Genomic DNA, 14,688 nt, shown 5'->3' with positions numbered 1-14,688 from the left:
CCCCCCCCCCCCCCCCCCCCATTCTACAGGAAACAGATGAGAAACAGACAGGATGTACGTAGCAACAATGTTTTTAGCCGCTAACTGAGGAATTATGCCGTTCTTTTCGTGAATCTTCGTAAAGGTGAGGTGCTGCTAAGATTTTTGCGGTGAAGCGGTTTGTTGTTCTGGCGTTTGTTTGCTCACAGCTTTGTACTGGTTTCATGGAGAAAAATTCTGAATATATCGCTGGATTCTGTGTCGAATCCTCTTGCTTTTTGGTGTATTGGTCGGCCGTGTAGCCGTTAGCTTTTTGTCAGAGTATCGAAGCGGTGTGCATAGGTCGCCGACTCGTGGCGAAAAATACGTGATATTGTGGTACATCTTCTAGTTGCTTATATTAGTTGTGTATAATTGTGTTTGGAGTGTGTAAAAAATTACTTGCATGATAGTGTTGCCCAGATGTTGCTGTTTAATCTGGTATATAACATGTATACATGCTAAATATTCGCTCTCGATATGTACATTTTTTCGATGGTAAATGCTCTGGGCTCTGAGCCCTAGAGCCCAAGAATTTGGGGGCGTCGTGCATAAAAGTTAATAAAAAAAATTCAGTTCAATTGTATTTGTATAGGCCAATATCACAAAATTGCCTCAGAGGGCTTTACAAGCTGTACATACGACATCCTCTGTCCTTGGACCCTCACATTGGAAAAGTAAAAAGTCCCCCAAAAACTATTTAACAGGGAAAGAAAGAAAGAGGAGGGATCCCTCTATCAGGATGGACAGAAGTGTGATAGATGTTATGTGTACAGAAAGAACATAATAGATTTACAACATAGTTCTATCCATATGACAGAAATCATACATATCAAGAGCACTAAATAGCACAAAAAATAGCATAAATAATAATAGATTGATTGATTACTAATAATAACAGCAGCAGTGGATAAAATACAATGATAAAAAAGCAGTAATATAGTAAATGTGACTTATTATTATTATTATTATTATTATAATAATAATAATAATAATAATAATAATAATAATAGTAGTAGTAGCAGTGGGTGTCAGAAAGGAGGCAGCAGGCAAAACAACTGTCCAGGTGTTTCACCGGTTAAAACTTTTTTCCCACGTCTTTCACAGATGGAAAAAAAAAGAAATTAGTAAGATTATCCTTGTAAAGCCTTTTTTTCACCAGTTTTTAATTCATAAACACGGGAGAATAAACAATTTAGATCAGAATTAGAAAATGGATCACCAGATTTTTTGTGCCTCGATACACACTGTAGTGGCCACATCCGAAAACAACCATAAATCAATGCCAGACTGCCTACTTGCAGGTGCCCACAGTGTTATAAACCAATTCATAAACGATCAAACCAAAAAAACAAGTATACTTAAACAACAACAAAAATAATTAAACAAAACGAATGACTATCAAAAGATAAAGCTATCTTAATACATCGCAAAATCTAACCTCAACAAGCAAACATCGAGAATAATTTACCAATACTACTTGTGAATAAAATAACTAGTACTAACATCATATAAATAGCTCCTACACACATAGTATTGATGTGCCCGGTCCTTCTTGGCAAAGAAGGACCGGGCTTCTTTACTGCCCTCCCAGTTGTTGATGTTTGATTTTGTTTTATGTTTATTTATGTTTTTTTCAAAGGTGTTTTTGTTTTTTTGTGAAGCTCTTTGTGTAATTGGTGAAAACTTGGCAAATTTATATTTGTAAGATTGACAATACTACAATTCTCATTAATCTCTTTTTTCTTTTTTTTTCCTGACACAGGGTTTGAGGTGTACAGTCACCACAAGTGAGTGAATTTTACTCTTCCTTATTCTTACTATTGTCATTTCCTAGTTTATTCTCATTTGTTGAGCACACAAAGTCACCTAACGTTCACACATTTCAGGTTTGGATTCTGAGCGGTTTAAATAATATTGTTCGACACATTTAGTCAACAATATAATCATACTTTATCTTAAAGTTAAATGAGAAAATACATTAAGAAATAAAGATGTGAACGATTGAAAATGAGATGTCCGGTTTCCCAGCTCTCTGACATGCAGCGTGTGTCTGTCTGTATGCAGGTAACTGTATGGACAGTAAATGGCTGGATGTGAATCAGTACACTCCCAGCAGTCCAGAGGGGCTGCAGGTGAGCGTGAACACAAGGCAGGATGAGACAGGACACCTGCACCCTGTGCTGGTCGCTAACTGGAACATAAAGGATGATGGTGAGTCCGTCTGCTGTCTCAGGTATTACATTAAAATTTGCAAGAAGTAGTGGTAGACAAGGAAAAAGTACATTTAATAATTGTTAAATTTCAGATGATGACTTGGGTTTAGCTTCATTTGATGTGATGTAGTGAAGACAGGCAGTGACCTCTGCTATGTCTCTCCTCAGGCAGTATAAGTTACCTGAAAGCCACCGAGCTTCATGTTCTGGTAACGTCCACCAACCAGAACCTGTGTGTCCGATATTCCTTCAAAGACAAACTCTCAATGAGAAGTCCGACGGGGGAAAAGGTGGGTGGCTCACAACAACTCAGATATTTCGTAAAATGATAGTGCCATTATAAATATGTGACCCTTATAATATAATATTCTATATTGGTATACAGAAAGGGAGCAAATATTTCATACTATTGTATGATTTTAAGATCAGAGAACTTCTGTGTTTTTTCCCTGAATATGTCCTGCTGGTATTATCACAGTTCATAACATCAGAACTGGACCTGATCTCAGCCACTGTTTTTTCATTGAACAATATAAGCTGCTTATGCCCTTGGCGACAATTGCCATCAGGATTTTGCAAAGAGGTGGAGCTCATTTACATAACGAAACAGTTCATATGTTACTCTATAAGAAACCCATGATGGAAAGCTGAGATGTTTCTTAACACAGTCCTATTCAAGCGTACTTTCCTGAAACTGGATTGGCAATGCTTATTTTAATGTAATTGTAGTGACCCCATTGCCTATCAAACAAAGGCCACCACGGTTGCTAATTGCTTTGTTTAGACACGTGCAAAAAGTATAGACAATTTATGTCTTACAATCGCAGCACTTCCAAAACAAAAAGAGCACAGCCACTTTCCTAACTCATAGACAAAATAAATCATAACATTCATCTTCATTCATTATCGCACAGTCAAAAACTGTTCGCTTCTGCCCAGTCAGCAACACCTGCATCAAGTAACCCTCCTAATTATAGTAACCTCTTACATAATTGACAGCGGCACTACGCCCCCCAACAAAACAAAAGAATAACAAATTGGCACTTACAGAAATAATGATAATAAACTTCAATTTTATAAGCCTCAAATTCGGCAATTTGGCCGTCGCCATCTTGGATTTTGGCCATTGTCATCTTGGCTTTTTGCAACCACTGAACGGAAGTGACATATTAGGACTGCTATGGAGAGACGCCGTATACGGCTCTGGCCCTAAAGGATACCTTGCTTTCTAGAGTCTATTTGACTCTAAATGGACCATAATTTACTAAATGAACATCATGCTGTATTGAAGAAGACTTGAAACTAGAGATTGAGAACATAAACTCATGTTTACAATCTTCACTGAGGTAATAAATCAAGTAAGAAGTAGTGTAATTTTCTATACACTTGGACTTCTTTTTGGAACCACAGAAGTTGCCCCCTGCTGGTCGTGGAGAGAGTGCAAGTTTAAGACATTTCGCTTTGGCTTCAGTAGTCAGAACTGGAAGTGTCCGTCTGGTTATTGCTAGCGCCCCCAATCGGCTGGTTAAGAGTAGTTAGTGAGGAGTAGGCAGGCAGTGAGAGTATAAAACGGGTAATAAAAGGTGTTTTTAGAAAGTGTGAGTCACCGCCTTGAGCATGCAGCCATAACTGGGCACCCAAAATATTGTGCAGTTTAGTGCAGGTCAATATAAAATGCAGACGATCAAGACCAGAGAAATAAAACCCTGTTGCATAGCTCCACGTAGAGCTTAGCGACACAGTTTGTATTTGGTCAAATCAGTCAACAAAGTTTCTAACGGACAATATTGTTTTGCTCTTTCAGTGGTCGTTCTCAGCTAACACGCTCGTGGTGGACCCTGGTCAGACATACCGGGTCTCTGTCTTCAACATCCCCAAAACAGAGCTGAACCACAGCGGCTACGACGTCAGCACTGATGTCAACGTCCCTGGTGAGTTAAAACCAAAAGAGTTTATATATTTGTCTGTTCATGCTTATGTTTTATTTTATTAAATGTATTAACACAAATGTGTAAAGTCAAATTTATCTCACTCCAGTTTTCATATTTGTTAGTTTTCAACACGTGTTATTAATCTGTGCGTTAGTGTGTTAGTTTGGAGCCTAAGTAAAATGGTTAACTGGAATATACAGGATTATGTATATATGTATTATGTACAGTGTGTATATATATATACAGATCTGGGGTCTCATTTATAAAACAGAGTGTAGGATTCACACTAAATGTTTGCATACGTTCAAAGGAGGAACGTACGTTTTTGCAAATGCACGTACGCCAAAACATATTCAGATTTATAAAACCTTCCTGCCAGTGAGACATTTCCTTTTATAAATCCCAAATCAACCTGTAAATGTGAGCAGCTGGTTCAGCTTCACATGCCGCCCACTACACACCCACATTAAACAATAAATGGTCAAAGCAAAGCAACTTATGAATGTTGATGCATAGAAATGAGCTGCTGATCCGCAGTGGCTCTTTACGGTGAATCATGGAGACTACCGAGAGGAAAAACACTCGTTCACTCCCAATTCTGCCATTTGCACAGTCTTAATGGTGCCAGATGTAATGTTTCTGTAGTGTAGTTATACACCAGACGAACAACAACTTGATGAACAGCAACAGGCTTTTATTCCGAGGCTCGTACACACACTGTTAACGCTGGCTAAATGTATATCTTGTACAGTATATCTTTCAGGCCCTGTTTTGTGTGTACGCAACGGTTATAAATGAGACTCCTGATATCTGCAAACAAAAGATTACAGTGTGATGACTCGTACAACTCTTTCCCAATTTCCTAAACTCAAAACAGCGCCTAGTTTGTGAAATAAAGCAAACTAGGTGCATCCAGTGTCGTTTTCACTTTGCAGAACTCTTAGTCTTCCTGACTTGAATTTGATGAAATTCTCTGATTTACACAGATTGTCCAGATCCCAAAATGCAGATGACCGAGTTTTGCATAGAGAGAGGTGAGTCCCTGACATTCTAAAGCCCAGTAAGAGTGGGTAATTTACAGAGACCACTTCTAACACGCTGCCTTGTTGCTGTACTGTAGGAAGTCTGTGGCAGCCTAACATCAGTCTGACTAAGATCACTGCAGTCCGTGGAAGATCCGCTCTGGCTGTCAGCTTCACTCCCGACACTCTCTGTGAGGAATACATTGTTATTGTTAGCTGCTCCACTACCCAACATGTAGGCCGCACATACAAGGTGAGGTCACATTATGCTGGATATTTTTCAGCAGTAGGCTGTCTCACATAGAAGATGAATGCATTTTTTTAAACTCTCTTCTCCAGGCCAATCAGAAGACCCTGAATGTAACGTTCAGCCTGGATAAATGGCCAAGATTTTGCTGCCAGTTTGATGCTGAGGTAAAATATTTTGCTGAGTGATGTTAGTGTACTACTATTTTTGTTTTTCGAGATGGCAATAACTCTACATTCTCTATGATGACATTTGTTGACATTACTTCATTCTTCGCTTCAGATCAAACCTCTTTTCCCACAATGTGGCCAGGAATGTGCCCGTCGAAAGAGAACTCTGGATTTTTGTCCTGGTATGTTGGCTCCTAGCCATGATTTTGATATTCATTCATATCTTTAAGCACCTGGCTTTTTTCTGGCCACTTCCATAAAGCCCAGCTCTGTGCCAGATACTGTTGAGCTTTACAGTTCTGTCAGGGTTATCTTTGGTCTCTTTGTTGCCTCTCTGATTAACGTCCTCCTTGCTTGCCGTGAATTTTTGTCCTCTCTTGGCAGATGGGTTGTGGTGCCATATTCTTTCCATTTTGTAATAATGGTGCTCCGCTAGATCATGTGACAGATCATGTAACACTTTGACTCCATAACACTCCATAAATGGACTTTTTTAAACTAGTTGTGTGACTTCTGAAGGTAATTGGTGGCACCGGATCTTATTGACGGGCTTCATAGCAAAGAGGGTGAATACATAATGCACACACCAATTTAATTTTTTTTTACTTCTTTAAACAAGTTTTTTTTTTTCATATCACCTCACCAATTTTGACTTATTTTGTGTAGGTCCATTTCATACAGCCCAAATATAAAAAAATTATAGTAAAACATTTTAATTGATAATTGTGCTCTCATAGTGTCTTCTTCCATTTTGCGCATGGGTGAACATACTGCAAGGCACAGTAAGTCTTTATTGATCCCAGTGAGGAAATTTTGTTTTTTCAGCAACAAGGAAAACAGGACAAAATAAGTACAGATTAATACAAATCTCCTAACAAATTAGAAACGTAGCCAGACCTGTTTAACAGCATTTGGCCATGTGAGTGAAAATAGTGGGAGCTCCACCTGTACTGCAAACTGCTCTCGACATTTCTCAAATTCCTACTTCCTCGCCATTCTGTGCTCACTGCTGAACCATACCGATCTGTGAACTTGGCAATAAGGTCTTGAGTCAGGAAAGATGAGCGCCGATAGACAGACTCTCCCTACATCAAGACACCATGTTTTTATATTAAGCTTGTACAGCTGCTATTCAGTTTACGTCATGAAAACAGGTAAATACCTGTTAATGGAATATTTTGTTTTCTGTAGATTTCTAATACCAACGCCTACTTCTGCTTTGCACACATTAAGCCCAATGGCATGTGATCCATCAGTCACTTTTAAGGGCACAATGGCTCCTTTCCGAAAATAATTCCTTACTTTTTCTCTAAAAAGGACTAAAACAACACCCTATGGGAAATGCTAATTAGTGAACTGTGTTCTGATTTCCACAGCAAAGCCAATAGATGCCCCTGATGTCCCCGTGTACACATTTGTCGTCCTGGGAGTGGTATTTATGTGTGTTGTGATGGCAGTTGTTATGTACGTCCTATGCCGGAAGCAAGGTTAGTCGCAATACATATTAAGTTTTATAGTTATAGCAAATAGTTGTTTGCTGCTCTATCAATTATCTGAATGTTTGCATATAGCACCTTCAAAATGACTCTTAATTTGCTTATGGCATTCATCTGTGCTCTCATGCACTTTCAGGCAAACCTGGTGTTACTGCAGCACCTGTGGTAGGTGAAATACCGTGGGAGCAGCAACTTAAACAGCCTCCCAAAGTGCTGGTCATCTACTCTCAGGACCACCGCCTTTACAGGGATGTAGTGCTAAAGCTCTGCGCCTTCCTTCAGGCCAAGTGTGGCACCAATGTGCTTGTGGACCTGTTAGATTCCACCTCAGTCAGCATGGTGGGGCGCCTTCGCTGGCTTGAGTGGCAACGACAACAGCTCAAAAATCCCTCTGACAAAATCCTGGTGCTGTGCTCGCAAGGCGTCCAGGCAAAGTGGAGGGCCATGTGCGGTCAAGGCCGGGTGACTCTGAGGGAAGACGTTCTCTCCCCTACTGACGACATGCTCACTCCCTTTCTCAACCTCTTCCTACCAGACATGCACCAGGCCGGCATGCTGGGCAAGTACATGGTGGCTTACTTTGATGACATCAGCAGGGAACAAGACGTGCCATCAGTTTTTGACATCGCAGTCAAATACAAGCTGATGAAGCATTTCGAAGAGTTGTACTTCCGCATCCTAGACATTGAGAAGTATCAGCCAGGTCAGGTCAACCACATCAAGGGCATTGGTGGGGATGAATATTTCGACTGTCCATCAGGTAGAGCCCTGAAGAATGCCATCGAAGCCTTCCAGGCCTACCAGTTGGAAAATCCTGACTGGTTCGAGAAGGAGTGTGTGAACGATGAGGAGGAGGTCATGACTGAGGCTAACCGACTCTTAGACCAACTACAGATCCCTCCAGTCCTAGAGTGTGTTCCTCTAATCAGAGATGGACTTCCTGTCTACATCCATGAGGTAGAAATCAATGAAAATGACAGTCTTCTCGTGCTTACACCTGAACTCAACCCAGAGCGCGAACAGTCATCAGTGGCAGAACTTACACCAGTAGTCAACCCTAAGCACAAACATCAGTATCTGTCAAACCCGGATGAGGTGTTGACGGATGATGTGCATCCTCACTGCCCCAGGCTAGAATCTGTCTACATGGTTGAGCCTGTTTTAAACAACCTGCGACCACCAAGACAGAACTGGCTATTCCTCCAGGCAGAACCCTTCAGTCAAATTCCCACAGAGGATGAGGAAGAGGAAGAGCTACCGAAAGGCCAATTCTCTGCTCGTTCGGAGAAGACAAACTCTGCCCCACAGGACTCCCTGAACTTAAAACCTCAAGAATTATCTTGTACCAGCATGCAGAGGGAATACTTCCATCAATCCGAAACCTGCCACTCTCAGCCTGCAGAGATGGAGGAGGTTCTAGGGCCCAGTGGAAAGGGTCCAAGCAGTGGATCTGATCAAGGGTACATCTCCAAAATGTCCTCCCAGCATGAACGCCCTGTCAAAGAGGATCCGCTGGTGGCTCTGAGAAGACTGCAGGAGAAGCTGTTTCAGAAGAATCTCGGATAACCTCCACTGACTTTAACCTATGTCACCTGTGTGATCATAATGAGTGCCTGAATGTAGGAGGGTGTAAGAGCCCAAAACACAAAGGTGTTTCTGTGGCCAGTAAAGGGTGAGGCTCCAATATTAGTTGATGATTTTCTGGATATAATAACTCCTATATTATTTTTGTATTATTGTTATTTGATCAAAACAAATGAAGACAAATCAACATGATCATAAAACAAAAACGCAATGACTTTACATGAATATTGTTCATGTCAAAAACAGTTGTTTGTTTGGGTGTTGCACCCGGTAGATATGTACAGGAAAATGATGTTGGACTTCTTAAATGGAGGAAGAAATGATGGAGACATTTGCATCAGCACCTATTGAGCATTAGAGGAACTGCAGCTGAACTCAGACAGGAGGTTGCAAAGCACCAACTGCACAGATCCTCTGGGGCCCGAAAGCTCCAGGTTCACAAATTGGCAGTAACTTGAAACACATTCTGAACTGATTAGAGACATGGATTCTCACACGCTCTTGAGGCCCCATCTTGTAGGGGGGCCCTGATAAAATCTCGTGGACGTCTAGTTTTAAAGGTGCGGGGCGGCTCTGGAGACGGACCTTAAGTTAACTACCATCTTGAATTCAGCCAGCACTAACTCCAGAGCCAGAGTTCTGATCCTGGTGGACTGCCCCAACACCCCGCCTAGTTAACATCTTTCTATTCCTGCTGTCACACAGGTTAGACCTAGCGCTCCACGCTGTGACTCCTGGCGCTGTGGTTTGTGCTCACTACCGCCTCTCTAGGTACAAGTGGTATTGCAGGACGTGCCGGGGCTAGGTGGTTAGCATGCTCATTTCAGTAGATATCTCTTCAAAACAGTACATGGATATCATTGAAGACTTTTACTTCCTAACATTCTGTGGACAATGTGAGTTCATTTGTTGAATGTTTTAAACTGAAAATATTTGAATTCTTACTGTTTTGATTTTGTTTCTGCAGTTAAACTGCATTGAAGGAAATATGTGATGTGTGTGCTGCCTTCAACAATTGTCCTTTTATCCATGGGAGAAAGGTCAAATATCCTGGAATATTGTAAATAATATTTTTTTATCAGTGTGTTTGTGTTAGGATTACACTTTCTTGATAATGAAGTTCTTTAATGTCTCTTACAGCACTTATCTTTGGGTCAGGGTCAGTGATTTTCCTCTGTTATAAAGAAATCCCCCAAAAATATTAAATGACTTTTAAAACTTTGTACAGTAGTTTCCTCAGATTTATTTCAGGTTTTAACCACATAATCGGTTTTACATCTACAGTACATAGATTGGATTATATCAGTACCACACGACTTTACAGCACAGGTGAAATCCGATCTGTAAACAACAGCAATGTTCTTTCCCTGTAAACAAGTTTGAAGAAAAAGAAAGCCTGTATAATGAAAGACAAGTGTTCAGATTGCACACATTGTGTTTTTCTTTGCACGTAGGCTAAACATTTGAATCTGTGTTGCATGATTGGCTCCTTTTGAATATTCATGTCCATGAAAGCCTTTGGTAGTTTCAGTGTCACTGTGCTTGTTCATGCAGGTTAAAGGCCTACTACACTTCAGTTTAAATTCAATGTCAAGAAATGCCCCAGCTTTTGAGTTGACTGTGTGGTAAGCTTCTTGTGCAAATCCAAATACACATTGTTAGAGCCTTTTCAACAGTGTAGGTACCTCCTATATGTATCTTACATATGCAACGATTTAGCAGATTACTGGCATGCGGAAATAATACAAAATAGTATAAAATATAACATTTTAAATACTTTGGCAATATATGATAAGCATTTAAAATGCTGCTCTCAGTGCAACATGAGAAACAAAGCCAGGAGAAGCACTGAAGCAGTGATGTATTTTGTGTACAGCAGGACTCCACAGAGAGGTCACTCTTCAGGGTCAACTTCATAAGAGCAGCCTGGTGTCTGCAACGGGAATATCCAACAAATATCTATTCATTCAACTTTTTTATTGCATTATTGAGAGTGACAATTTGTTCTGGAGATTGTGAATAGTATTTTGACACAAATAATCTCAACATCACTTTCAACCACATCTCATGGTCTAGATCAGCAGATAGTCTTTGCCATATTGTTGTCATTAACATGTTATATAAGTATGGAGCTTTCACATTCAAGTAGTTTGCGTATGGGTGGAAAACCTATTTAAACTTGATTTATACTGAGCTTTTTCTCCTTGTTGGTTCTGACATTGTGTTCGTCAGCAGCCATTAACCATTAGAGCAGAGTTTGCCCAGCAAGTCTCACTTTGCATGTTTGACCCTTGTTACCTGCAAGTCTTGTGCCCATAAATTGGATGCCAGTGATTCTGGCCATTTTCTAAGCAAACAGCATGTTTTGCAGTTGCTTTTCTCCAGGGAGTCACTGGGATCAGTTAATTTCAATGCAGCATAAAAATCACCTGCAGAGACCTGAAAGTTACTTCATAGGTCATCTTCCACCTTGAACGTCATATGAACGTTGAGCTTAGTTAAGTACCAAGAACAAACCAGGAAAACCAGACCAAAAGTATGTGGGCAGTACACATACTATTGGCCACATGGTATACAGTGCAGACTTGTCAAATCAATCTGTACTTAAACAGACATTAAGCGTAAGTATAATTTGACAAACAAAAGACATGATGGTCACTGTGGTGGTTTAGTGGGGATAAAATTCAATTTCAAAGTTGTATTAAAATGATGGGAAACTAGTAGCTTCCTGGGAGGTAGGCAGACATGTAAAACATTACACAAAATAGTAGCAATAATGTAAACAGGTGTGTGATTTGCAGTAAATGGGCATAAACTTGACAAAACTCTGTGTATTGTCCTTTATGGTGGACTTTCCTTCTCATCAGTCTTGAGCCCTCAGCAGTCCTACGCTACGCTGTTCACAAGGCACAACATCTGAACCTCTAAACACTGATCACTAGTAGCAAACAAAGCTGGCAAATTGCACACCTCAATAAATTGAGTTAATTCAGCTCCAAAATAATAGGCACTAAAATCCATTCAGACCCCTCTGATCTATAATGCACAATGTTTTTACTATACATCTTCTTCATATACTTTGATCTGCCATGTCCATTGTAGGGCTGTTTGTCATGGCACTGTTGGATCTTTATGCATGGTATTGACTTAAACACACACACACACACACACACACACACACACACACGTGTCTACTCTACTCTCAGTACCAGACACAGCATTTAGAACCAGCAGAGATATGCAACACTGTTGTCAATAGAAAACAATTGGGTAAAGGGAGGGGAGGGGAGGGGGGGGGGGGGGGGGGTATAGCAGAGCCCTGGTGAGCCAGAGGATTCTTCAAATGGCACTTTAAGTCCCAACACGACTCAAATTCCAGCTGTTGTCTGTGTCCCTCTGCACACTACCACATCGGTTCAGACTGAACACACATAATTCAACACAAGGTCCAATGCACTACAGTTTGTTCTCCATTTGTTGTAGGCTATTGGAGGAGTTGCATTTGACTGTAGCACCTGTAGACTGATCTGTGGCTGTAAGGATCAGGTGATGCATTCCAGACATGTCCAAAAATTTAAAAATCCATTCTCCTGTTGTGTAAAATGTCTTACTTCCAAGTAGAAACCCCAGAAAGATTAGTTAGCTTCGAGGTTTCAGAGTTGCCCTTATCTCACATCTTTCCAACTCAGCAACATAATCTTATATATATTATTTTATTTTCATGATGTTTTATCCATCATACTCCCAATATATTTGTTGTTTTAACACAGTCGTAGCTCGATTATCAGGCCCCGAAGGCCTCAGGTCTTACAGTCGCAAATACTTTGTAACTCGGTCGAGTTACACAGTGTTGTTTGGTAATATACACCACTTAATGGCAAGGGCCCTAAGGTAGCTCCTGTGATTTTATCCAGTCATGGGGCCCATTTTTTTATAGATGAGCCATATATTCTTCCAAGCTTTGTCTGAGGGTAGGCCCACAGTCTCAGACTTTGAAAAACCCATGTCAGTGGAATCTAACCTGCAGATATTTTCACTGGAATTTTTTTATTTATTCAATATTTTTATTTATCTCTGAGATTTATTTCTTCACCCCTGGGTTGGATTCAGTCTGTGCTCACACAATTCTAAAAGTTCTAAAGCAACATCTCTTTCCACAAATGATGCCCCTGTTACTTTGAAAAATCAAAAGGACACCAGACTGTTTTTTTAGGAACCATTTATTTTTTAGAAAGCCATTCGGATGAAAACTTCCTCCAGCGTGCTCACCATAGTCACAGGGACACTGTTTGTGGGAAGATAGACGTCAATTTAAGTAGTACATGCAATTTGTAGTCCAAGCTATTTATATTAGCCACAATTGTATAAGGTTGAATTACCATCTAGGGTCTGGGCCCCATGGCCTCTCTACACCTATATAGTCATCACTAGAGGTAACTGAGAAAATATGTGTTTTTGCCATTTGGGTAAAGTAACCCTTTACATTTGGATCTGGATAATTAGCTTTAGATTTTCTTTCCAATGTTAATTTAATGTGAAATATAATAACATATTATTTCCTGAATATCATTTCATGTAGGTTTGTGGTGTCTTTTTTTCCCCAAGTCATAATTTATCCAGAGCCACAATCTGGAAGCAGGAGTTGGGTTTTTAATTTGGATTCCAGTTGGATTTTCCCATTTCCTGAGCGTAACTGGAACGCAACACGACTTTTCCACTTTCCCGCCATCACCTCAGACCCTCAGCCCGTGGCCCCCGGCTCTAGGACTGGGTGACTGCCAGGGTGTTGACGTATCCGTGCGGACACATGTCGTTCTCGGACACGCAGTGGGAGAACTGGGCCGGGTTGCTGCTTCCGGTCAGCCTCCGGACCCCCCGCACCGCCACACACTGCTCCACCAGCTCCAGGAACTTAAAGACCAAGAAGAAGATGTTTTTGAACATGAACACCGACACCGGCATCCTGTAGACGAAGACCTGGAAGCACCTGACTACAAGCAGGGGCGCGTTGACCACCAGGCAGGTGGAGAAGCGGGCCCACAGCCACCGGCAGCGCAGCTCCGACGCCGTCAGCTCGTAAAGCCAGATCACCGGCACAGCCAGGGCCACAAAATACACAGAGACGACGGTGTACTTCAGGTACACGGTGGGGATCTCGCTCCTCAGCAGCATCTCCACCAGTGTGAAGCTGTCCAGCAGGTCCAAGCAGGTGCTCATGAAGCAGCTCTGGGAGTGGTGCCCCGTCGCCCCGTTTAAATCCTCGATGATAGAGTTGATGAGGCAGAAGAGCAGGGGCGCGGACAGCAGCATGATGATCTTGAAGCCGGTCACTCCACACGGGACCTTGAGCTCAATCAGGTCCAGGATGGATGTCTCCAGGATGAGCACCACCTTCGGGGTGCAGGCGATAACATATATGAGCCAGGCCAGGTAGGCGTAGGTAAACTCCCCGAGGTTGCAGCCGAAGATGGAGCTCTTCTGGTGGAAGCCGCAGGCCCGCTCCCTCTTGCTCCGCGCGTTCTTCATGAAGAAAATCCCCCAGCCCGAGATCACCACCAGATCCGTGGCGATCCATGAGCACCAGTACAAGTCGGTGAAGATGATGAGGTAGAAGTCCAGAATGCCCCCCTGGAAGACGAGAAGGAGGAAGCAGAGCGCCTTGTACAGCACGCTCCTCTTGGATTTGTGCGCTAGCAGCGGAGCGGTCTGCATGAACTCCCCCGATGACATGATGCAGGCGGCGGCCGCGGCTGAGTAGACCAGTGGCTGGATGCTGCCGCTCTCCTGGATGATGCTACCGCTCGTGGTCTGGGTGTCCCGCCTCCTGCTTAGCTGCCCGGCTTCCGGAGAAGAGGAGACGGGGGAGTCTGGGCAATAGCTCGCTTCGGATCGGAGATAGTCTGCCTTCGGATTGTCGTTCCCAGTTTTTGCAATCATTGTAGTCGTGCGTCGCTTCCCTTTCTCCCTTCTTTCTTCCTTCCTGATGCTCTTAAAGGTGCAAATG

The 14,688-nt window shown here is 41.9% G+C and overlaps 2 protein-coding genes across 2 annotated transcripts in view; one reads left to right on the top strand and one right to left on the bottom strand.

Moving 5' to 3' along the window:
- il17ra1a (interleukin 17 receptor A1a) overlaps positions 1-10,859 on the top strand; it is a 13,208-nt gene extending 2,349 nt beyond the window's left edge. The window contains exons 2-11 of the mRNA XM_031879447.1: positions 1,784-1,808; positions 2,086-2,232; positions 2,403-2,524; positions 4,039-4,165; positions 5,152-5,199; positions 5,286-5,440; positions 5,527-5,601; positions 5,717-5,786; positions 6,981-7,091; positions 7,237-10,859. Of these exons, the coding sequence (XP_031735307.1) occupies positions 1,784-1,808; positions 2,086-2,232; positions 2,403-2,524; positions 4,039-4,165; positions 5,152-5,199; positions 5,286-5,440; positions 5,527-5,601; positions 5,717-5,786; positions 6,981-7,091; positions 7,237-8,666 (2,310 nt within the window). The 3' untranslated portion in view covers positions 8,667-10,859. The remainder of the gene's footprint in view (positions 1-1,783; positions 1,809-2,085; positions 2,233-2,402; positions 2,525-4,038; positions 4,166-5,151; positions 5,200-5,285; positions 5,441-5,526; positions 5,602-5,716; positions 5,787-6,980; positions 7,092-7,236) is intronic.
- tmem121b (transmembrane protein 121B) lies at positions 9,846-14,664 on the bottom strand. Its single transcript, XM_031879450.1, has one exon. It carries the CDS (start codon positions 14,619-14,621, stop codon positions 13,446-13,448), a length of 1,176 nt encoding a protein of 391 aa, XP_031735310.1. The 5' UTR covers positions 14,622-14,664; the 3' UTR covers positions 9,846-13,445.
- Positions 14,665-14,688: the final 24 nt, after the last annotated feature.

This window comes from Anarrhichthys ocellatus, unplaced genomic scaffold (assembly GCF_004355925.1).
Source record: "Anarrhichthys ocellatus isolate YVR2014 unplaced genomic scaffold, GSC_Weel_1.0 scaffold264, whole genome shotgun sequence".
NCBI classification, from domain to species: domain Eukaryota; kingdom Metazoa; phylum Chordata; class Actinopteri; order Perciformes; family Anarhichadidae; genus Anarrhichthys; species Anarrhichthys ocellatus.
The sequence above is the reverse complement of the archived record's forward strand: the minus strand, read 5'-3'. Positions and strand labels throughout refer to the sequence as shown.

What these genes read in the sequence shown, in the direction of transcription:
- tmem121b (XM_031879450.1), bottom strand. Translation starts at nt 14,621, where the DNA reads ATGATTGCAAAAACTGGGAACGACAATCCGAAGGCAGACTATCTCCGA.